The following is a 22,668-nucleotide window of genomic DNA, read 5'->3' on the forward strand; positions in this document are numbered from 1 at the left end:
CTCTTGGGAGCTTTGTGGTGGCTGCCTGAAGCTTTGCTCTTTCACATCAACCTTTCCCCCGCTTGCCCTCAGCCTTGCCTTGTATGTTTAGTTCATCTCCAGATAATATTTAATGATTGCTGTTGCTACATAGACTTTTCCATTTTGAACATTTATAACTGAGCATATCTTTCACTTTCACTTTCACTTTCACTTTTTTTTTTTTTTTTTTTCTCCCCAATTTGGATAATGTGCTGCAGCAATGGCCAGAGGAATATTTTCTAATAAAAGAAAGAGACTGTATGCAAAAAATAATCTTTAGGAGCAGAAATCTCCAGTTCTAACCTCATCTCTTTTTCTACCTCTTCTTTGATGATTTACTGGGGTAAAATTGTATCCAGTCTCCTTGCTTATTCTTTATAATTCTATCCCCAAGGTCATGGTGGCATTTCCACTTGTTTAACATCCTCTATAATATAGGCATTATACTCCTTTGTGAGCCTCCTCCAGTTTTATCAGCTTTTTCCATATAAGTTTGATTCTTCAGTAAGTAGCTCATCTGTGCCTTTTCTTCATCAGAGTTGTTCTTTATTCCCTTGTACTTCTGAGTGCAGTAGTATCCTGGTTACTGAAATTCTTAGCTTTTTTGCCTTCCTTGTTAAGAGCCTTGCTCATTTGTGAAATGTAAATTTTAACAGCAGTGAACTCTTACTTTCTCATGTCTATCACTTTTCTACTATTTTGTTTTAATCTTTGTATTGCTCAGTGGAGTCTCCTACTTTATTTTTTGTCATTGTATTCCTCAGTTTAGCCTTTAATTTTGCATATTCCTTCCTTCTTGTAATTTTTCCTCAAGGACCATCTGTGCTATTTCCTGATTCTGAAAGTGAGCATATGGGGAAAAAAAGAAAGAAAGAATATAATGAGGTGGAAAAGCACACAGCATATTTTATGATATCTAATCGGTGCAATCCTCTTTTCCTTGCAAAACCTTTCAATCCTTATCCTACCTAATTACATGTAAGAGGAAAAAAACAAGCAAACAAACAAACACAAGAACATTGCTTTATGTCATCTGAGTGGCATCTTTTTAGGGGGAAAAAAAGAAAAAAAAGCTTGTTCTTGTAGTTCAGGCTGCCTCAAAAGGAAAGTGCTTCAGAAGGAGTACTACCTTGTAAGGTGGATTACTAGACCTGGCTTTTTTGACAGTTTTTAGTATTACATTTCTCGCATGTAAGTTTTAACACATAAAGTATCCACTGAATCAAGGAGACTCTTTATATCCACAGCCTCTGTATTTTAGAGTGATAGCTCCTAATGCACTCCTAAAAATGTCTGTATGTATCATTCCAGTACCAGAGAGATTTCTGAGTCTTTCTTCTAAAGGTTAGAGTAAAATCTACACTTCCGCCTTGGAGTTTGTGTTGATTCCTCTATAGTTTCGAAGGAATGTAGGCAAGTTGTTTGTTCAGAGAAGGGCAGCAAAGCCGGAAGGGGTCTGGAACACAAGCCTTATGAGGAGCATCTGAGGGAGCTGGGATTGTTCAGTCTGGTGAAGAGGAGGCTCAGGATTAGGGCTCTAAACAACTATCAGAAGAAGGTTGTAGTGGGCTGGGGATTGTCCTCTTCTCCCATGAAACTAGTGATAGGTCTAGAGGGCATGGCCTCAGGTTGCACCAGGGGAGATTCAGATTGAACCTTAGGAAATAATTCTCTGAGAGAGTGGTCAGGCACTGGAATGGGTTGCTCTAGGAGGTGGTGGAGTCGCTGACTCTGGAGGTGTTCAAGAAATGTTTAGGCATTGTACTGAGTGTCATGGTTTAGTGGGAAATATTGGTGATAGGTTGGACTGGATGATCTTGGAGGTTTTTTCCAACCTTTGTGATTCTATGTTTCTGTGATAATAAGTTGTCTGTCTGGAAAGTAACATACCCTGAAAATAGTTTCCAGCTCTTTTTCTCTAGAGCCGGAGGTCATTCAGATTAAATACTTCCAGTCTGTAAGTTGTGCATACACTGACATGTAGATTGGATATATTCTGGAGAAAATAACATTCACATTTCTTTTGTTCTAATGACCAACAGAACATGCCAGATGAAGAAGATGATCAACTTGGTTAGATGCAAAAATTTTCAAACACCCTATGACTATTGTAGCACTCTCTTTCACTGAGTCAGTGATGTCAGACGTGCTCGAGTATTGGCTCTAAATATGTAGCCCTGCAGGAAAAATTTAGTATAACACTGCTTTGCAACAGCTGCTTCACCTTTGCAAGCAAGGCACCAAGGTAAAAAATACTGTGCTGCTTCAGTGCATTAAAAAAAAAAAAACACAGTTTTTTTTGGTCAGCACTGCAATACATAATACTTTTGACAGAGTATTGTCAAAGACAAAGATCCATTTTAGACACCTTTTTCACGCTGATTTGAGAAACAGCATGCAGCAAAAAGCCGTGCTGATTCATTTTGTATGCATGCATTTGTTTTGCTTAGCTGTGAAAAAGAATATACTTTTATAGATGGGGAAAATATTATGCATGCTGCTTAGCTGTATGAAATCCACACACTGGACAAATAAGTCTTTCCCGTGTTGTTCTGAGGACTCTGTGAAGGAGCTGTGCATGAAATAATTGCAAGTGGCACCCTACAGGCTCCTTGATGCAAGTTCGTTTTCAGAAGCTGTAGCCTTAAATGCACGTATGTGCTTATTGTGTAGTTGTTACATATGCTTGTAAGATTATTTTACATCATCATTGTCTCAAAGCTTGTTAGGGGACACAGATGAACAAGTCCCAGCAAGTCCTGCGCAAAGGTTGAGAAATCCTTTGTCTGAAGGACATGGCCAGGGGCCAGATGGACAAGGCCAGGGGCAGTGAGAGAGAGATAAACTGCAGCTTAATGGCCCTGAAGCGGTCTTTTGTGTGGGCTTATCTCAAGGAAGATGGCCATCTCAGGAGGTACTCACATGACTCTTGGTCAAGCACCCGGGGATGTCACATAGGCAGAAAGAGAAGAAGGATAAAATGGGGACCTACAATTGTGAAGAACTAAGGTTTTCTGGCACCAGATTCCTCATGAAGAAGAACAAGAGGTTTTCTGGCAACAGATTCCTCATGAAGAAGAACAGAGGTTTCTGCCATGAGAAGCCTCACGACCTGCCTCTCTCGCTCTTGACTTGCTCTGCGCTCTACCACAATGCTGAAGAAGAACAAAGGTGTCTGCCATCAGATTCCTCACTACGGGATGCCTGCATACTGACGGACTCTCCTGGGCCCGCTACCCGAGTCCTGCTGCTTCCCCCCAGACTGGCTCTGTGACTGCCTCCTGCTGCCTGCTTGCTGCCCAAGGCCGGCCACGCTGCTGCTCTCCCCCCTGCCGCTCCTGCCTCGGACCTTCAAAGCGGCGTGCAGCGGGACCGCTGCTGGATCCTGGTGGTGACTATCCCCGCTTTATGCGATTCTTGCTTCTTTCCTATCTTTTCTATCGCCCTCCTTCCCTTCCCCATCTCCCTGAGTAGGATTTATAATAAACTGGTTGGACTAACATATGAACCGTTGTTTCTTAATCTCACACTGGGTATATGGATATTAAAAAAACCTCATCTCCCTCCTATAAATTGGAGTGAGACATTTTTTATTGGCGTAGTCGGCAGGATACCCGCTGTGAGAGTCTTGTCCTTTCAGATATAGTTTGAAACTTCTCTGTGTGTACCTTCTGGAGTTGCAAGGAGCAACATTATTGAAAATTTAGACATGAGTCCTTCTTCAGGAAGACTGCTCTGCATTCTGAAACCTTGCTTTTTATGTCTGTACCTCTCAGGGACGTATTTTGAATACTTGCTTATTGTTTAATATGTGTGTGCCTCGTTGGGAAGACATCTCTGCAGTTTTCTTGTAATTGAAGTACAAAATTTGAGCCTTTTTTTTGTGCGCCTCTTGGGGAAGTGATATTTTGTGACTTAAACGTGTGTGCCTCTCCAAGAAGTTTCTATTTATATTATTGAAACCTAAAAAGTGTTGCTTTAGCTTCTTCGCATTTTTGTGCTCTCCCCAAAGAAAGGGAGGAGTGGTTTGAGTTGTGTGCACCTCCTGGAGTTACAAGGAGTGAATTCTAACTTAGCTGTGGTGTTTACGGTTTTTTTCCTCACACTGAAACCTAATAGGTGTTGTTTTAGCCTCTTGTCCTTGTGTGCTCCCCTCAAGAAAAGGGAGGCGTGATTGGAGCATTTGCATTTGTTTAGATGTGGTTTACCTCCTTGGGAGGAGTGGTAAAGAGTAACTGAGCTTTTGAACACATGTACCTTCTCCTGCCTTAGTGTAGATCTTTCATTGTATTAAGAAATGAGTGACAGTATTGCCACTATGAAAAGTGAAGATTTGTTATTTGACCTTTTAAAAAAGCATGGTGCTTGTCTCTCTTTATCAGGGGTGGACTTGGCACGCCAAAATTGGCATAATTTGCAGAGTGTTTCGGACCGCATTAGTGTTTTACAGAATGAGGCTCGTACACGAGCTAGAAAAGGAAAGTCGTTCGTTTGTGCCGTACTCCGGGCTTCTTTAAAAGCTGCTGTCGAGTTCCGAAATGAAAAGCATTTGGCAGAACTCCAAACCATACAAGTACTACAGGAGTTGGTTGGAGTTACACAAGAATTGGTGAAAACTCTGCAGAATCAAGTAGTTAATCTTGAGGAACAGTTAGAAAGAGAGAAACATAATTTGGTTTTGTTGCAGATGGCTTTCAAGGAACTGTTAACATGTAAGGATACTAGCGATAATGTCACCCACAGTTTGCCTCAAGAAAAAAACTTTTCCTCAGGAGGAGCTACAAGAAATAAAGGAAAGACTAGACAAATTAGAAACCCCAATAGTCCCATTGCATCCTTTGATAAAAACCGAATATACTTTCAATAACAGCGAGGATCTAGGTCCTCAAATGAATGTTAAGGAAATTCCGTTCTCGGCCACCGAGCTAGCAAAACTGAAAAAATACTTTAGCCACTCTCCAAAGGAGTCAGAAACAGAATATATATGGAGGGTTAGTCTCACTGGTGGCGACCAGATTCTGTTGACAGAAAAGGAAGCAGAAGGTTATTGGGGACCAGGAGTATTTCTAACTACCGGTAACAATCGTGCTCCCTGGTCATTAACACAAAGGGCTGCCTATTGGGCAAGTGTTCTCAACTCTTTAGAAAGAGGAGACCTTCTTGCCATTACTGGAACAACTGATCAATTACAAGGCTGTTTGTCTCCAACTGATGTATGATAGAAAGCTGCAACCACATCATGAATCACCCATGATGATGCCCGTTGATCCTGAGAGGATGACCCCTTTAATTAGAGGGCTTCCAGCATCATTGAAACCCATAGGCATACAATTACAAGCAAGGATACAAGCTGTGTCTCAGGGAGAAAGAACCTGGGCAGTGTTAGAAGAAACTGTAACCCCCAACCATCTGTAGTCAGGATGCAAAGTATGGACGTGTGGGGAGGTTGCCCAAGAGTTAATTAACTATGGGAGAAAATATGGGCCGGTAGTTTCTTCTTCCTCTAGTAAATTTGAACCAAGAGAAGTAAGACTTGCAGCGGTCAGCCTTGCTCCCAGGCCACCTAGCCCAAAGCTCAGTGGGTCTGGAAGGGCCTCAGTGCCAGTAAAAACTGGTAGGTGGAACATTGATCATAAATGTAAGTGTCTCTGGACACTTGGCTGGCTAAAAGGTGTTCCACGAGGTCTGATGAATGGATTACCCAAATCAGGTTGAACAGATTAGTTAAGTGGTGGCCAGAACAAAAGCTCGAGAATATTGAGGAAAGCAAAACCCCAGGTCCTAGGGCCTCTCCCAGGGAACCTGAATGGCTATCCAAGCCAGAAACCTGATGTCGTCGCCCCTCCTAGGTGAGCGGGGTGGGGGTGGTGAAGGGTGGATGCATTAGAAAGCTCACAACAAAGGGAAACACTTATCTCCCGGGCCAGCCTGTGTCGATTGGCTCAGCTAACCTGAGGCCATTTTCCCTAACCTTAATGGAATCCCTTAACAAATATCCTTGGAAGGCTAAGGACACCCCGAAAAAGGAGTATAAAATTAACACTTGCTGGATTGTTCTCTTCATTTTTTAATCATATTAACAAAGACCCAAAAAAGGGCAAGTCGGTGTCTCATTTTACAGAGCACTCCTGTGGATCTTGACTGAATACAGAAAGGACTCTAATAATTTGTGTGTGTAATTTGTGACAGAAATATTGAAAATTTGATCATGCTAGAATGCTGAATATACCTCTTGATTACAATTTGTATTTTAGTTGCAAAAGTACTATGTTGTTGTGGGTGGTAATGTTGTACCTCTATTTGTTATATTTATTTGTTATTGGTTATTGTTAAATGTATGGTTATTGTCAATTCATTATGTAATATTCGTGTCACCAGTCCTGAAGAGTCACAAGATGGTGTCCATGGCAAGTTGATATTGTGTGCTGTTGCAGCTCTTAAGTTTGTTTCTTGTATGGTTCCATCTCTTATGCAATGTGTTGTATCATCTATGTACTCTTTAACCTCCTCTACTGATGGGGAAGTCAAGCACATCAGGGCCTAGCCTGCAAAATATTTTGTAATGACTGTACGAATCCTTTGATTCCCTGCCACCCTCCCTTCTTTAGCCTTATGCTTGCTATCCTTTTCTCACCATCATGGATCATCTGTGTCCCATTTTAAAGCAACCTTTGAGTCATGAGGTGGTGTAAGATATTATTTTACATCATCATTGTCTCAAAGCTTGTTAGGGGACACAGATGAACAAGTCCCAGCAAGTCCTGCGCAAAGGTTGAGAAATCCTTTGTCTGAGGGACACAGATGGACAAGGCCAGGGGCAGTGAGAGAGATAAACTGCAGCTTAATGGCCCTGAAGCGGTCTTTTGTGTGGGCTTATCTCAAGGAAGATGGCCATCTCAGGAGGTACTCACATGACTCTTGGTCAAGCACCCGGGGATGTCACATAGGCAGAAAGAGAAGAAGGATAAAATGGGGACCTACAATTGTGAAGAACTGAGGTTTTCTGGCACCAGATTCCTCATGAAGAAGAACAAGAGGTTTTCTGGCAACAGATTCCTCATGAAGAAGAACAGAGGTTTCTGCCATGAGAAGCCTCACGACTTGCCTCTCTCGCTCTTGACTTGCTCTGCACTCTACCACAATGCTGAAGAAGAACAAAGGTGTCTGCCATCAGATTCCTCACTACGGGATGCCTGCATACTGACGGACTCTCCTGGGCCCGCTACCCGAGTCCTGCTGCTTCCCCCCCAGACTGGCTCTGCGACTGCCTCCTGCTGCCTGCTTGCTGCCCAAGGCCGGCCACGCTGCTGCTCTCCCCTCTGCCGCTCCTGCCTCAGACCTTCAAAGCGGCGTGCAGCGGGACCGCTGCTGGATCCTGGTGGTGACTGTCCCCGCTTTACGCAATTCTTGCTTCTTTCCTATCTTTTCTATCGCCCTCCTTCCCTTCCCCGTCTCCCTGAGTAGGATTTATAATAAACTGGTTGGACTAACATATGAACCGTTGTTTCTTAATCTCACGCTGGGTATATGGATATTAAAAGAACCTCATCTCCCTCCTATAAATTGGAGTGAGACTGTCTGCTCTGGTGTGCGGACAGAAAATCTGTAAGACTGTAAGGTTGGAGTTGTCTTCCTGCAGTTGAGAAATAATTAATGTGCCTTCTTCACAGCAGAAAAGAACTACAGATTCTCTTTCTTATGCTGATAAAAGTAATGAAAGCGATTCCTTTAAATAAGTTGTTTCTAGACTAATTGATAGGTTCAGTATGATTTAAATACTTTGCCAGTTACAGGAATTATATGGAGGAAGTGAAGTGGGACATGCTTTTGCATAAATGGATAAGTAAGAAATTTTCCATACACCACAAGCTCTTGTTTGGTTTTAAAAGCATTTTTTATTATTATTATCTGAAGTTACTCATGTACTGTAGGTATTATCCTAATGTTTTATAAGTTGTCTATTCTACTTTTTAATTTAATGGTGCTAACCTCACTGGTTTATCATACTTGACAAATATTGTTTCTCATATAACAAACTAAATTGCAGCTTGTCAGGTGGAGTGGAGTTAGATACCAGTACAAGATTTGATAAATTTTCTTGATCGCATGGTTCAGTGAAAACCTGAATTAGCCAGTTTTCTTTGGGAGTGAGGAAAAACTTCTACATCAGACCAGTTCGTTAGTCTCTCCTGCTGAGCTACCTTAAGAACCAAAAATTCCAGCAAGCCTGCACTGCCTATGTTCTCACGCAAAAGTAATGTAGCTTTAATGGTATAAAAGAGCTCTTGAAAACCAATCCAAAAAGAAAACTGGAAGCAAGAAAATACCACAGTTCATTTCTAACTGCCTGTCTTGTTCTCTTTGCTTCATTTACTCTTTATCCTCCAGGTGAGCTCAATTCAGAATCAAATGCAATCCAAGGGAGGCTATGGAGGTGGCTTGTCTGCAAATGTTCAGATGCAACTTGTAGATACAAAAGCAGGATAACCTTGGGGATATCTTTCTAGTAAGTATTGCTCTCTACTTTTTGGCATTATTAGATTAGTAGGGAGGAACATTCTCTCACATGCCACAGTTATCTCCCTATAAATAGCTGTGTGCCTTATGATGCATGACTTTAAAATGCACTTCTGATTTTTAAAAAGCAGTACTGTGTGATCATGTTTGTTTGGTTTTTTTTATATAATGACCAAGAGATTGTCCTGACTGCATCCCGATGTCTACAGATCTTTGCAAGTAAAGTTAGTTGTGTAACACATCAAAGAAGAATTTGATGATAGTAACATTTTTACAACGGTTCAGTAATTTAATTAACCAAATTAAATATGGTGTTAAATCATTGAATACTGACATTATGGTAGAATGGTCACTCAAAAGGTTCAAAATTTAAGTTTAACATGTTTTCTGTGTTCCAGGTTTCTGTGAGTTCGTACATCTTCTCTCCTGTGTCCTCTCTTTTGCCTTGGTGACTGCTTTCTGTGTTCATGAAAAGAGAGAAGTAATGGCTTATTGTTCACCCTTTGTGAAAAGTTGCTGCTCTGCTCTGATGATGCCATTTTTCAGATTGGTCCAACTGTGCCTTTCAATGGCATGCACACTTTGGCCTCTACCAGTACCATGGACTTGGAGCTTTTTAGGGTTGTTTTTAGGTTGTTGTTTGTTTTAAGGCAAATCAAAGCACCAGCCTTAGTTTCCGTCACCCCTCACAAATACTAATGCACAGCATCATGTTGCTTTTTATTCTTTAAATCTTCTTCTCCACTCATGTAATTTAGAAATGATTGATTTCCAGTAATGTTTTTAATCACTCATTGTTCATATCAATTTTTGAAAGGTCTGGGACCTGCAAGCACAAGTGATTATTTCTTACAAAATCAGCAGAGTAGATGACTGCATGCTTTGTGAGGTTGCTTTGTATGGTGGCCTGTTTGGTGCCAGAAAAAAAAACTGTGTATTGCAGACTGATGATACTGTTGCTGGTGAAAAATTACGCTGTGTCACAAGTCATGCCTGTTTCTGAAAAAGGACTTGTAACTTAGCTGCTTCAGAATTATGTCTTTTAGTTTTTATCCAATGGGTCTTGAAATAATAAAGAGAAAGCTTGCATTCATAAGGCATTTGTTGTAAATGTTCGGTAAACCAGTGTAGTACTGTATCTAAGTGTGGTGGAAGCGCTTTAGACTATTTAGAAAGCATCATGTTTGACTGCTTCTTTTTCTTTTTACATTTTTTCTTAATTTTAGGCTGAATGGTCATTTCCAGTGGCAGCATGTCAGACTGCCTGCAGTATTAGCTAAAACGTTTAGTAGACCTCTCTCTCTAAGTAGTTGGCTGTTTCTGTGTACTAAATATTTAGGGGCCATGGAAGTTGCTAAGAGCAACATACTAATCTGGCAGAACAGATGCCAGTGAAAACAACATACAGGGTGACTTTTTACTAAGTCAGTAAAAAGCCTTTTGCTCAGGTTCCAAAGCATGTTTCTTTCACATGTTGTGAAACTTGTATTTTAATATTGCACTGTTTTCTGATTATCTCTGTAAATGGTTTGTTTTCCTTCTTGCTGATAGTTTGGAAAAAGTCAGTGATGCTAGTCCTGCTTGAGTTATTTTTTTATGTGGAAAAAATCATTCCAAGAAGGCGGAAGTGAGCCTAGTCAGATCCATTTTTGTGCATAAGCATGCACGTGCTTATAAATACAGACTGCTGTCATAAGTGATTCTCTACTCTTTTTCCATGTTTTCCCTGATTTCACATTGCAACAACTGTTAGACTAATTCAAAAATATATGAACCTACCTACTCTTCTCTCAGTTCACAAACACCACACCAAATGCACGGTGGAGGTAGTTTGTTTCCCCTCAGTAGTATTTCTGTGGTAGATATCAGTTATCTGGTTGAATAGCTCCAGTTAGGCTGCTTAGTCTTCATTGATGAAGGTACTGACTCATGATGACAGAAGATCAAGACGTTCAGTTCTCTGGGTACATAAACACATGGCAATGAAGTGATTTTTTTTAGGAATCAGCATTTCCAGTGCCGTGTAAATCAATGAGTCTTAAATACACAATGATTAGAAAATGATTTGAACTTTGACATCGTTAACAGCAGCTTAAATTTGCTTGCCAAAATGATCTTGCACTTGTCAAAATGTTTTCAGTTTACCAGAAAAAAAAATTAACATATTTTTATAACAGACATACTTTTTTTTGTACATCACATTCATTCTTGAAAAAAGTCAGTTCAGTATTGGCTTGTAGATATTAAGAGGAAAATACTGACATTGATTCAATAAATGTTTCCTTTCAGTTGGTGGCCTACCTTTTTCTTTTTTTGTAAGTTACATTTACATTAGAAAACAACTGCAGCTTACAAATTTGTGGTAAAAATTCTCAGGATAAATTCTTAGTATGGGTAATAGGTGATTGGTAAGGCTCTTTGTGTTTTTTTATCATATATCTTGACCGTTTTGTTGTCAAGTGGATTAATCCATTATTTGATTAGTAGTTTTTCCTTTTAACAGCAGAAGTGATGTGTATGTTTCTTTATCAATTGTTATGCAGAATACTTTACAGTGGAGATCATAGACTAATTATACACGTGATTATAGTAATATCCAAATCTGCATTAAATATCCCTGTAAGGCACAGTATTGTCTACTCTGTATTTGTTTCAGTTCATTTACTTTTTATCTGATAATCTCAAAGTTAAGCACCAATTTTCTACTTATTCATACTAACTTATTTTGAAGGCTGACACTGAATCATCTTGTTACAAGTTTTTGAAATTGCCAGTTTGTAAAAAATGAGTTCTGAAGGGAAAGAAATCTCAGGATAAAACTATGAGGCAATGATAATTAACTAGGCTGTTCTTTTTTTTACCTTTATTCTTTCTTTTTTTCAATGTTAAAATGTTAAGAGGTTAACCTAGGAAAGCAGGTAATTTAATTCAACAATCCTCTCAAAGGGAGACAGTTTCTGCAAACTTGGTCTTAACTCTGTTTAGATGCCTAAAGCATGAGTTAGATGAGTCCTTTTATCATTTTTTAAATGAGAAGGGTTGACATTAGCAGCCAAATCTCTGAGAATAGTCTTGGATCCAGCAAGCACTATACACTGCAGTGGTATGATAACTGGGGAAATAAATAAATAAATAGATAAAATAATGCACACACACAAAAAAGTCATAGAATCATCATAGAATCATATAATAGAATCATAGAATGGCCTGGATTGAAAGGGACTATAATGATCATCTAGTTTCAACCCCCCTGCCACTAAACCAGGCTGCCCAGAGCCACATCCAGCCTGGCCTTGAATGTCTCCAGGGATGGAGCATCCACAACCTCTTTAGGCAACCTGTTCCAGTGTGTCACTGCCCACTGCGAAAAATTTCCTCCTAATATCTAACTTAAACCTCCCCTGTCTCAATTTAAAACCAATACTTGTTTACTAAAAAAAAAATTATTGAGTCACTACTGCAAATGTATAACTGGCTAGATTCCTTGAAAATAACAAAATACACGATGAGGCAAAACAACTTTATAAGTCTCAATTGTATGAATATGTATGCAGATACTAAAATATTTTTTATTTAAGCTTATTTGAAAAGTCTATGTAATGAAAGGAAGAAGTGTGTGTGCACTTGCAGTATTCAGAAGAAAAAAACACATTGGTTTACCCTGTACTTATGGCATGAAACACAAAGCCACCTGTGTCTACTTATTCATATCATCACTTAACATTACTAAATCAGCTATACAGATGCTTGAATAAATAATTTAAAGATATGTGCTGCTAGCCATTTGTCAAATATTTAATTGAATCCAGCATTTCTAATGATAATGTGCAAGCATATAAGTAGACCTGATTGTACATTCACATACAGTGACTGTGACATTAAATTATTGAAAATAATCCCTGAACCTCACATCTCTGAACCTCTTGGTGGGAACTGGGGGAGCAAACTCCCCCCCACTGTAAGGGCAGCGCAAGTCTGAGGCTGCCTCACGAGACTGTGTGTGTACAAGTTTATGGGGCCAGATGACATGCATCCATGCATCCCAGGGTACTAGGGGAGCTGGCTGATGTGGTTGCCTAGACTCTCTCCATCGTATTTGAAAAGTTGTGGCTGTCAGGCAAAGTACCAAGTGACTGGAAAAAGGGAAACATCACTCCCATTTATAAGACATGAAGGAAGGAAGATCTGGTGAACTACAGGCCACTGAGCCTCACCTCTGTGCTTGAGAAGATCATGGACCACATCCTTCTGGAACTCATGTTAAGTCACATAAGGGACAAGTGGGTGATCCAAGACAGCCAACATGGCATCAAGGGCCTGACCAATCTAGTGGCCTTCTATGATGGAGTGACGGCATTGGTGGACAAAGGGAAAGCAAATGATGTCATTTACCTGAACTTGTGCAAGGCCTTTGACCTGGACCACTGTCACTATTTAGTGGATAAGGAATTGGTTGGAAGGCCATAGACAGAAGATTTTGGTCAATGGCTCTGTGTCCAGGTGGAGGCCACTAATAAATGGTGTCTTTCAGGGGTCCTTCTTGGGACTCTTCAACATTTTTATCAGTGACACAGATGATGGGATCAGGTGTACCCTCAGCAAATTTGCTGATGACACAAGCTGAGCAGTACAGCTGACACAGCAAAAGGAATGCATAACATCTAGATGGACTTGAAAAGCTTGAAAAGTGGGCTGATGTGAACATAATGAGGTTCAACAAAGCAAAGTGCAAGGTTTTGCACTTTTGTTCGGGGGTAATCCCAGACAGAATGATAGAAGATCTCCTTGAGAGTAGCCCTGCTGAGAAAGACTTAGGGTCCTGGTAGATGAAAAACTTAACATGCACCAGCAGTGCACACTTGCAGGCCAGAAGGCCAACTGAATCCTGGATTGCACCAGGGTAAGGGAGGTTATTGTCCCCCTCTATTCTGACCTCATGAGGTTTCATCTGGAGTACTGAGTCTAGGTCTGGGGCCCCCAACATAGGAAAGATGTGGAGCTTTTGGAGAGGGTGCAGAGGAGAGCCACTAAGATGATCAGAGGGCTGGAGCACCTCTGCGGGAGCGGGATTGTGGAACTCAGTGATGACTTGATATGAGTTAGCAGCGAAGTCCAACTTTAATGAGTTAACACAGCAATATGTACACCAACAAGTACCCCTGGCCGCGTACGGTTGGTTATACGAGCCCGCGCATAACCTATCGCCGTGCGTATCCGATCACTGGGCAAAAGCTGTCACCATGACAATGCAGAATTCCCTGAAACCGCCTGTTTTTTCCCGCCAACCTCCTCATTGGACAGAACTCAGCAACCACTTGATTATCTTGAATCCCCACAAAGTCACCATGTCCCCAACATTCCCAAGGTGGCCCTGCTTCCCAACCCACCCCTCCACACACCTATGAGTAAGGGCTGAAGGAGCTGGGCTTGTTCAGTCTGGAGAAGAGAAGACTATGAGGCCTTCCAGCATTTAAAGGGAGATTATGAACAGGAGGAAAATCAACTTTTTACAAGAGATAATAGTGATAGGACAGGGGAGAATGGTTATAAACTAGAGAAGATTTTGATTAAATGGCAGGGAGACATTTTTCACTGAGATGAGGTGCTGGAACAGGTTGCCCAGAGAGTTTGTGGATGTCCTGTCCATGCAGGCGTTCAAGGCCAGGATGGATGGGGCCCTGGGCAGTCTGATCTAGTGCTTTATCTAGAGATTGGTAACCCTGCCTCTGGCATAGGGGTTGGAACTTGATGATTCTTGAGGATCCCTCCAACTCAAGCCCTTCTGTGATTCAATGAAAATGATGTTCTAGCTGCACCAGTGCAATACAAGCTGTTCAAATGTGTGCCAGGAAGACTGAATAGGACTAGTTCCATCTATTTTCTCTGTGAGTGTTCAGCTGACTGCATTGGGAGCTAACCTAAAGGTGTTTTTGTTGTTGTTTTTGTGGTTTTCTATTTAATATCTTAGTCTTATTCTAGGTCAGTTTTTTATAGAGAATAAAGCTGAGAGTGAGTGGCATGAGATCAGAAGATGTCTTTTTCTGTGGAGCATTGATAGCTAACCCCACTATGGAAAAGCACCAAACTTTCTGAAGGAAGAAAAACTTCACTGAGCCAAGTAAAAGAGCTTGTGATATTTCTACAGAGAAGTTAATCCCACTTTTTGGAACCTATGTCTCCATGTATCATGCAGCGATTGAAGGCACAGACTCAGATGTCTGAACAATCCAGCGATTGAAGGCACAGACTCAGATGTCTGAACAATCCAAATCCTTTATTGCAGGTTCTAACATCCCTTATATACATCTCTAAGCTTCCTCCTGTAATTTTCCATTTCCCTACATGTCAACAGAACACACTAAGTGCCCACCCAAGTGCTCATCCAATCAGAGTTACACGTTGCTTCTATTCACAGGATTCTTCTTCAGTCAGCTAAATTTATGCTTCAGAAAGTAGGAGATTCTGTCCAACATGTGCATGCCCCCATCCTCTCTTCCCCGCTGACATTAGTAGTCATGACATTCCCATCACAAGATGTTTAAAAAGTTGTGATAAGTATTTGGAAAGTAACTGGAAAGTAGGCACTGGGCATGCTGCTTGGGCATCTGCACTGGATTGCTTGTTGTCTCAGCGTAAAACCAGTTTCACAGCACACTGGGCTGCTACAAACTATTTTCCAATTCAGAACCCTACATCAAATGTTTTGAGATAAACGCACCTGTGTCTGAGAATAGACTTTTCTAATGAGGCTGAGGTGATACAGAACCTGAGGATTGCAAAAAGTTTTAGGGATTTTACAGAACTAAGAATATATTTGCATGGTCCAGGATTTCATTGCCTTACTTTTTGCTCTGCATGACTTTTTGGCCAAATTAGTTGTACACATTATATACATTTTTGTTCTTTCAGTGTGTATTACTTAAGGTTTTAGCTTTATGAAAACTGTTTCCTAAGACTTTATCTGCATTTTTCCCTTTTGAGGTTGGTCTTAATCCTCTCAGTACTAATGGAACCATAGCCAGATTCACAAGTTATCAGGAATACACAGAAGGAGCTAATGAATTGAAGTAATGCTTGAAATAAAAACACAGGAAAACAGGAAAACTACCCCTGAATGCTCTTAAAGTAGCATTTGCAGTTTCCTATTATTTGGTCAAGAGTTAAAATTCTCTGAAGGACAGGAGCAGAGCAGCCTCATGCTTTTGCAGCACTACATCAAGTGACAGGCATCCCAGACGATGTCCTCACCTCACTCTTACTGAGTGAGGTGTGCTTACTGAAGGGTTACTTCAGAGCTTTCTAGTGAGGAGCAGAAGAACACTTTAAAAAGGAGAAACCAATTTATTATTAATTACTATGTAAATTAGCTAATATCTTTTTCATGTAGTAATTGCCTTGTCACTTTCCAGTGTTCTGTATCCAGGAAGATAAGGCTGCCTTAGGGTCAGCAGGGTAACAAGAGAGTTCTCCATTGCTTCAAGCAATTACCACAAAATAAGAAAAAAAAGAGAGAAAAGTAAAAAGAATCATCTCCCTCATGTTAAAAAGCTTCACTAGTTTGAACGAAATAATCTACTTTTGCAGATACTTCAGTAAGTAAGCCAGGGCAGGGCACAATTTGTCTCATCAGTAGTCATCTTCCTTTGCAAGCTGCTTTCACATTGCTAATTTATATCAGTAAGAGCACTTAGGATACCAGTGAGAAAAGAGAGAACCTTTCACTTCTGCGCTCCTGCTTCACGTGCAACCTTCTAGCACAAATGTTGACTTAAAAAAAACATCGGAATGAAATCTGTATTCTGACAGCCACTGTTAGTAACATGATATGCCAAACCATAAGAAGAAAGACCAAGGACCTTGCCCAGTCAGGGGAAATAATAGTTCTTCTTGTGGCTCCTATGAACAGCACCTGCGGAGGAAGAGAAGACCAGAAGGGAGCCTGCATATTTCTGCTGCTACCAACAGCTCAGATCGTGAGATGTACCTTGCGTTCATGCTGCAGGCCTTGTGGCTGGGTTGGTGTCACACCAATGGGTGACTCAGCTCCACTGCACTGACCTCTCATTGCTCTTCCTCCACAGAAGAGGAGAAAATACAGTGAAAAGGGCTCATGGGTTGGGATAAAGACAGGGAGATAGCTCATCAGCTACAGCTGTGGGCAAAACAGACTCAGCATAGGGAGTTTAGTGTGATGTGTTGAGTGTTTCTGATAACATACCAGAGCAGTGAGAACAAAAAGCAAACTTAAAACACTTTCCCCTTATCTGCCCTCTCCTACCTCCTCTGCCTGAACAGCACAGGGTGCTGCCAGTCCATAACGTTTCACCTCTGTCATTCCACCATGGTCACACTCTGTCCCTGCTCCGCAAGGGTTCCTCCCACAGGATGCCATCCTTACCAACTGATCCTTCATGGGTTTCCCACAGGCTGCAGCTCCAGCACTGCTCCAACACAGCTCTGTACTGTGGAGCCCACCCTTCAGGTACTGCTCTGTGCCTCAAGCTCCTGCTGCTCTCCTGGACTGACCTTGGTGCTTGCAAGCCCACTTCTCTCCCATTTCTCACCCCTCTCTCCCAGATGCTGTTGTATAGCTGTTTTCCCTCTTAGATCTGCTCTCCCAGAGCACAGTGTTGCCCATGGCTCAGCTCTGGCATCAGTACATCCCTTTGGAGCAGTTGTAGCTCTACACTGATATAGAGCCTTGCTGGGCTCTGCTCACAGAGGACCCCTGCAACCCTCTGCTATCAGAACCTTGCCATGTGAACCCAATACAACTGCAGAGCTGCTGAGCTTTCCCAAATTAACAAAAAAAAAAAAAAATTGTTTTTGAAACCCTGCCACAAACAAACACCAAACCCACAGTATCTTATGCGCACACTGGCCTGTCCCACCAGCTCTTGGCAAGAGATGGAGGTCTCTGATATGCAACTTGCACAGTTTCAGCAAATATCTCTTCTGTCAGTCTGTGAATGTGCTTGCACGTGGCTGTAAGAAAGGTTGTTCACAACACCATGCCAGCCCCTCAGACAGTCTCAAAGATTCTACATTGTCACTAATATAATATATCTAAGAACAGAAGTATCAGAAACACTCTGTTGTGTTCCTTATCTATGAGGTTTATATGAGAACCTCATATATATATATATATATGAGGTTCATTATGTATGAGATAAAGAGGAACGCTTTTAAACATAGCACCATTACCATCATTCAAGCTGAATTCCTTAGGTCTTACCATTTTGCTTCTAAGATTAAATGCAAAGTTCATAGTAGCTTTAGTTGGTTGTGGCTCTTAAGGCAGCAAGTAGATTGCACACACAGGTTATGGGGAACAGCAGCAAAGCCCCAGCCTCACTGGAGGTCGAAGTGTACAAGGAAGTGTGTGCTTCAGGACCAGGACCCTGCAGTGTGGCTGCCTGGCTGCTCCATGGTCAAGCATGCTTCTCAGGAGAAAAGCCTGAAAATGCAAGCATGCTTTTGCAGCAGTTCTTGAGACCAATAAATGTTCGGCAGCTTCTGCACTTGCAGGCTCCACCAGCTTTCTTTGTTCAGTTAAGCCTGTCTAGACAGAGGAAAATGAGAAATGCCTCTGGTGTGGACAAATAGGTGGTCCAAGATGGAAGGGATACTTTGGTGTAGATGTCAACTCCTCCTGGTCTGACAGATAGCTGTCAGCATCATGACTTAAGGAAGATAATAGGCAAAGTGACATGTGTGAGTTTCTGGTAGCTGAAAGAAAACCAGACAGGCTTTGAACACTGTGGCAGTCTCCTGAAGGAAAGGGGTGAGGGGGGTGTTTGGTGCATAGGTGACTAAACTGAATGACACAGCAGTACCTGCTAATGAACTGAAGGATTCAGTTGCAGGATCTTAGAATCACCAAGGTTGGAAAAGACTTACAAGATCATCCAGTCCAACCGTCCACCTATCACCAATAGTTCTCACTGAACCATGTCTCTCAACACGACATCTAGCCCATGCAGGAGCCCCAACAGGTTGCCCTCATCTTGCTACATAGGCCAGGAGTTTGTTTCCCTGCAGACGTGCTTACAGGTCCTGTGCCATTCCTGCTGCACAGGCCCCTGTGACTGTTTGGCAGTAGTTCCTTGCAGCTAATCCTTACCTTGCACCAGGCATCTTTGGGAGACATATGAGCAGACAATACCCTCTTTCATACCCGGTGGGCTAGTGAAGGCTAAGCCATATTGTTTTCAAAATATGGCACAGAACAAATCCTCCAAGCTGTTGGCTGTCCTGATTCCTGCTGACTGAGATCTTGCTTCCCTCCAAGGCCATGCTACCAGCCTCACTACAGACTGGATGCCAAGACTAGGAGGTCTCCAGCAAGCAGCATGTTGGGGTAGGGCCCTGAGGAAGCCCTGGAGGCAGGGAGCTGCCCCAGTTTCTGCACCGGGCCCTTCAGATGAGTAAGCAAGAATATTGCTTATTGTTCCAAGTAAAAGAAAAATAGAAACAAATAAATCTAGGCAAAAATGCGCTTTTCCTTCTCCCATGACTTTGCTGTCGTGCCATTGCAGAGCACTGCAACTTTAGGGGGGTTATCTTAGAAGTGAGATTTAAGGCAACTTCATTTCTCACCAAGTATTTGGCTGTTGGTCTTTTGATAGTCTAAAGCCATTAAAAAATAAGATCACACATGAAGAAAAAAAAAAGAGTGCATAACACTGTCCAAGAATACTGTGAACAGATGAAGCAGCATGTACATACCCATGCCCAGTTCTCAGCCTGTGCTCCTGGTACTACCTTTGAAAAAGTTCATCAGCTCTGAACTGCTGTGAGAGAAACGAGATGAGACAGCATTAATTTATCACAGAGGTGAGGCCTCTTCTCCCTGAAGGAAAGGGATAATAAAGATAGTATATAATAAATAAAACTCACTCCCATGCTCTTCCTACGCCCATAAAATCAGTCCACGTCCTTGCATAAAACGTGACCAAGGAGCTGCATGTACAGATTCATGCCATAGCTATCAGGAGTAATATCCTCCAGAGTTTGGCAAATGTTCCGTAATTCTAGCTTGTATCATGCAGCTTTTTCATGGTGGTAATTAAGTACGTGGTAAAAGATACTCTGCAGAAGTATTTTAACTGCTAGTGTCCTGGTCTCAGGTGTCAGAAGTATTTCCAGAGCTTTTTATCTCATTTGGGTCAGCTTCTCTGGAGTCTGGGATCAGACAGCTCAGGACCTAGTGCACACCAAGGCTAGAAGTTTATGGGTGAAAATTACCCCTCCTAAAGGTGTTTTTCTTTAGTGCTTGAGAAGTGGTTAGACACTTCAAGAAAGATCTGGGGAAAATGAGGTTTTGGTTTTATAGCCTGGAGTCCAAGACAGAGCACTGACCAGGCAATAGCACTGTGGATACTGCTTTGCTCCTGAATTTTGAGCATTTGCACAGAATACATTTTTATTTTCCTCAAGCATTCTTCCGCAGTAATTGCTTGTAATTGCTAGCAATTCTACCACAGCAGTGGTAGAAAGATGCCAACTGCAAAACAAACTCCTGAGCATACAATCAATCAATTATTTTCTTTTTGTAGTTTGGGCTCTTTAGGTAGGAGTTTTAAGAGATGAGGAAGCAGTGCTGCAGCAAAACACCTCATAAGATCAAGTACACGCGGCACAATGCAGTCAGCCCTCACATGGTTGCATCAAACACTTAGCCCAGTCACAGCTAAGGAGAAACTGGGGCTGAAAGCAGCTTGCAGCTTGTATTTGCCAGTGGGGACAGAACCAGAACAGCTTACCTAAACTGTCCAATGGGATATTCTACCATATGGCATCATGTGAAAAAAATGCCAAATTGAGGGAAGTTGGCCAGGGGACTGCCACTGCTTGGGTCTGGCTGGGTGGATAGTCAGCAATTGCTTTGTGCATCACTTGTTTTGTATATATATATATATATATATATAAATCATTACTTCTTTTTTTTTTTTTTTTTTTTTTTCCCCTTCTCAACCTATCAATTCTTCTTTTTCTTTTTTTCTTCTTTTTTTTTTTTTTCTTCTTTTTTTTTTCCTCCTTATTTTCTCCCCATCCCACTGGTATGTGGGACAGTGAGCAAAAAACTGCGTTGTGTTCAGCCGCCCGCTGGGTTAAGCCACAACATGCCTGTATTTGGTGTTCTTCTATTTGGGACACCTTCTGGGGCTGAGATATTCACCCATGAGGATAAGTTATATATGATATGTATATACAAGTGAGCAATTATTGCCAATTGGAACTAGAATGTTATAGTTTGAACAATGTACTGGAGCACCCATTCATTTCTTTTCCATGACTCACAGCAATAAATGCAGTAAAAAACACATGCATGTGATCCTTGTAAAATAAAAATAAAAGAGAGGAGATTTAGGTTAGATGATAGAAGGAAATTCTTTACACAGAGATTATGTAATGTGAGACATTGGCACAGGCTGCCCAGAGAAGCTGTATATGTCCTCATCCCTGGAAGTGGTCAGGGCCAGGCTGGATGGGGCCCTGGTAGCCTGAGCTGGTGGGTGGCAGACCTGCCCATGGCAAGGGGCTGGAACTGGATGATTTTAATGTCCCTTCCAACACAAGCTGTTTTGTGATTCTATGATTCTCATGCAGTCTGAGGCTGATAGCTGCCAGTATTACTGTATACCAGATAATCCCAATTATAGACATTATCTGGAAGAGTTGTAACTTCTGTGGATTTCTTGGGCAGAGTAGCAAGAATTCACTGACATGTACGCCCTTAGCAGTATCAAATGAGGAGCCAGAGGACCAGAAAAATACCTCATGAGAGAACTGTAGTCTTGGATTTGTTCTTTTTTCCCTTTCTTTTATTGTTCTTTACTTACACTTTCAATTAATGGTGCTGACAAGTATCTGCAACAGTCTTGTAGAGTTAAGAATAGCACTGGCTCCAAAATGAGAGCAAATTGATAAGAGACAGTTACTTTGAAATGAAACTTCTTGTTGACAGTTCCAGAGACTGGAGGAAGAGAAGGACGAATCTGAGAGAGGAACAGAGGGTATGTCTGTCTAATTGTACACAACTCTGAGCTAGGTCAGATTATTCTAACATTTATGAGAGTTTTTTTACTTTTCCTTTCCTTTTAAAAGCTGGGACAAAATACAAGAGCTTAGTATCAAAAGCTAATAATGAGTTTGGTATGCTTCTGAAGGCTCAGCTCCTATAAGTCTTCCCTAACTGCTTAAACCAACTGAACTTTCAAACCCTGCCAGAATAGTAGGCTGCCGTTCTGACTTGTCAGTGTGCACAAACAATGGATTACCTGAGGGATAGTCAGTGCACAGAACAGAGAAATATTTTAGCAACAATCTTCAAACTGCATCTATAATGTCATTCTTGTTAAGTAAATGTGCATTAAGATGCCTCAGAAGGAGAAGGGTTTTAGGGTGTCTGCAAAATCACTCATGTAGCCCCTTGGACTATTTTTTGTATAATGGTTAAAGGGCTCCAGCTGAGACTGAGGACCCCATTCAGTAGATAGGCTCTACACAGGTAGAGACAGTCACTACATGCCATCCAGGGAAATCTGAATTAACAATGCAAGAGATAAAATATTACTAGTATTACTTCTAGGTGTCAGACACAAACAAAACAACAAAAATATGCCACTTTTTTTTTCTCATTTAAAAAAAAAATCTTGAATGGATTCAGATGGTAGTAGAACAGGCCAAACAGAGCTATTTCTTCAGAAATAGTTTGTAATTTCCTTTCACCAGTTCTGAAAATATGTCGTGTTTACAGCTTCATCCTCTTTTTCCAGTCTATCACAGAATATAACTGGCCTACAATGAACAACTACTGGATAAATAAATTTATCATAGTTTTTTCCCAAGAAGAGAGATATGCCAGTCCAAGCTTTAGATTGGCATCAATTTTTGTTTCCAATAACCAATGAAGTAATATAATGAAATAAATGTAAACTAGAGAACTTCGTACATTGTGGGTGGCATCTGATGTAATTAAAAAGCCAGCTTAGCTAAGGACCACAATGATTTCTCTGTCATTCCTCCTGGAAATAGCTCTTATGGAACTTCTCCAAAGAAAAAAAAAATTATCAGAGGATAGCTACTGAAAAAAATACAAATTAGATGAGAAATTCTATTACAGGG

At 41.3% G+C, this 22,668-nt stretch overlaps 1 protein-coding gene and 1 pseudogene across 6 annotated transcripts in view; both read left to right on the forward strand.

Annotated features, from left to right (window-relative positions):
- CDC42SE2 (CDC42 small effector 2) overlaps nucleotides 1-9,638 on the forward strand; it is a 100,281-nt gene extending 90,643 nt beyond the window's left edge. For all 5 annotated transcript variants that reach the window (XM_090131945.1, XM_090131946.1, XM_090131944.1 and 2 more), the window contains 2 exons: nucleotides 8,410-8,527; nucleotides 8,937-9,638. In XM_090131945.1, the coding sequence (XP_089988071.1) occupies nucleotides 8,410-8,508 (99 nt within the window). In that variant the 3' untranslated portion in view covers nucleotides 8,509-8,527; nucleotides 8,937-9,638. The remainder of the gene's footprint in view (nucleotides 1-8,409; nucleotides 8,528-8,936) is intronic.
- On the forward strand, nucleotides 209-8,402 carry LOC149912951 (uncharacterized; annotated as a pseudogene). The gene is made up of 2 exons (XR_016461984.1): nucleotides 209-3,030; nucleotides 3,070-8,402. The product of XR_016461984.1 is annotated as an uncharacterized LOC149912951 (transcript).
- Nucleotides 9,639-22,668: the final 13,030 nt, after the last annotated feature.

Source organism: Phasianus colchicus, chromosome Z (genome assembly GCF_987193195.1).
Source record: "Phasianus colchicus chromosome Z, bPhaCol1.hap1.1, whole genome shotgun sequence".
Lineage (NCBI taxonomy): Eukaryota > Metazoa > Chordata > Aves > Galliformes > Phasianidae > Phasianus > Phasianus colchicus.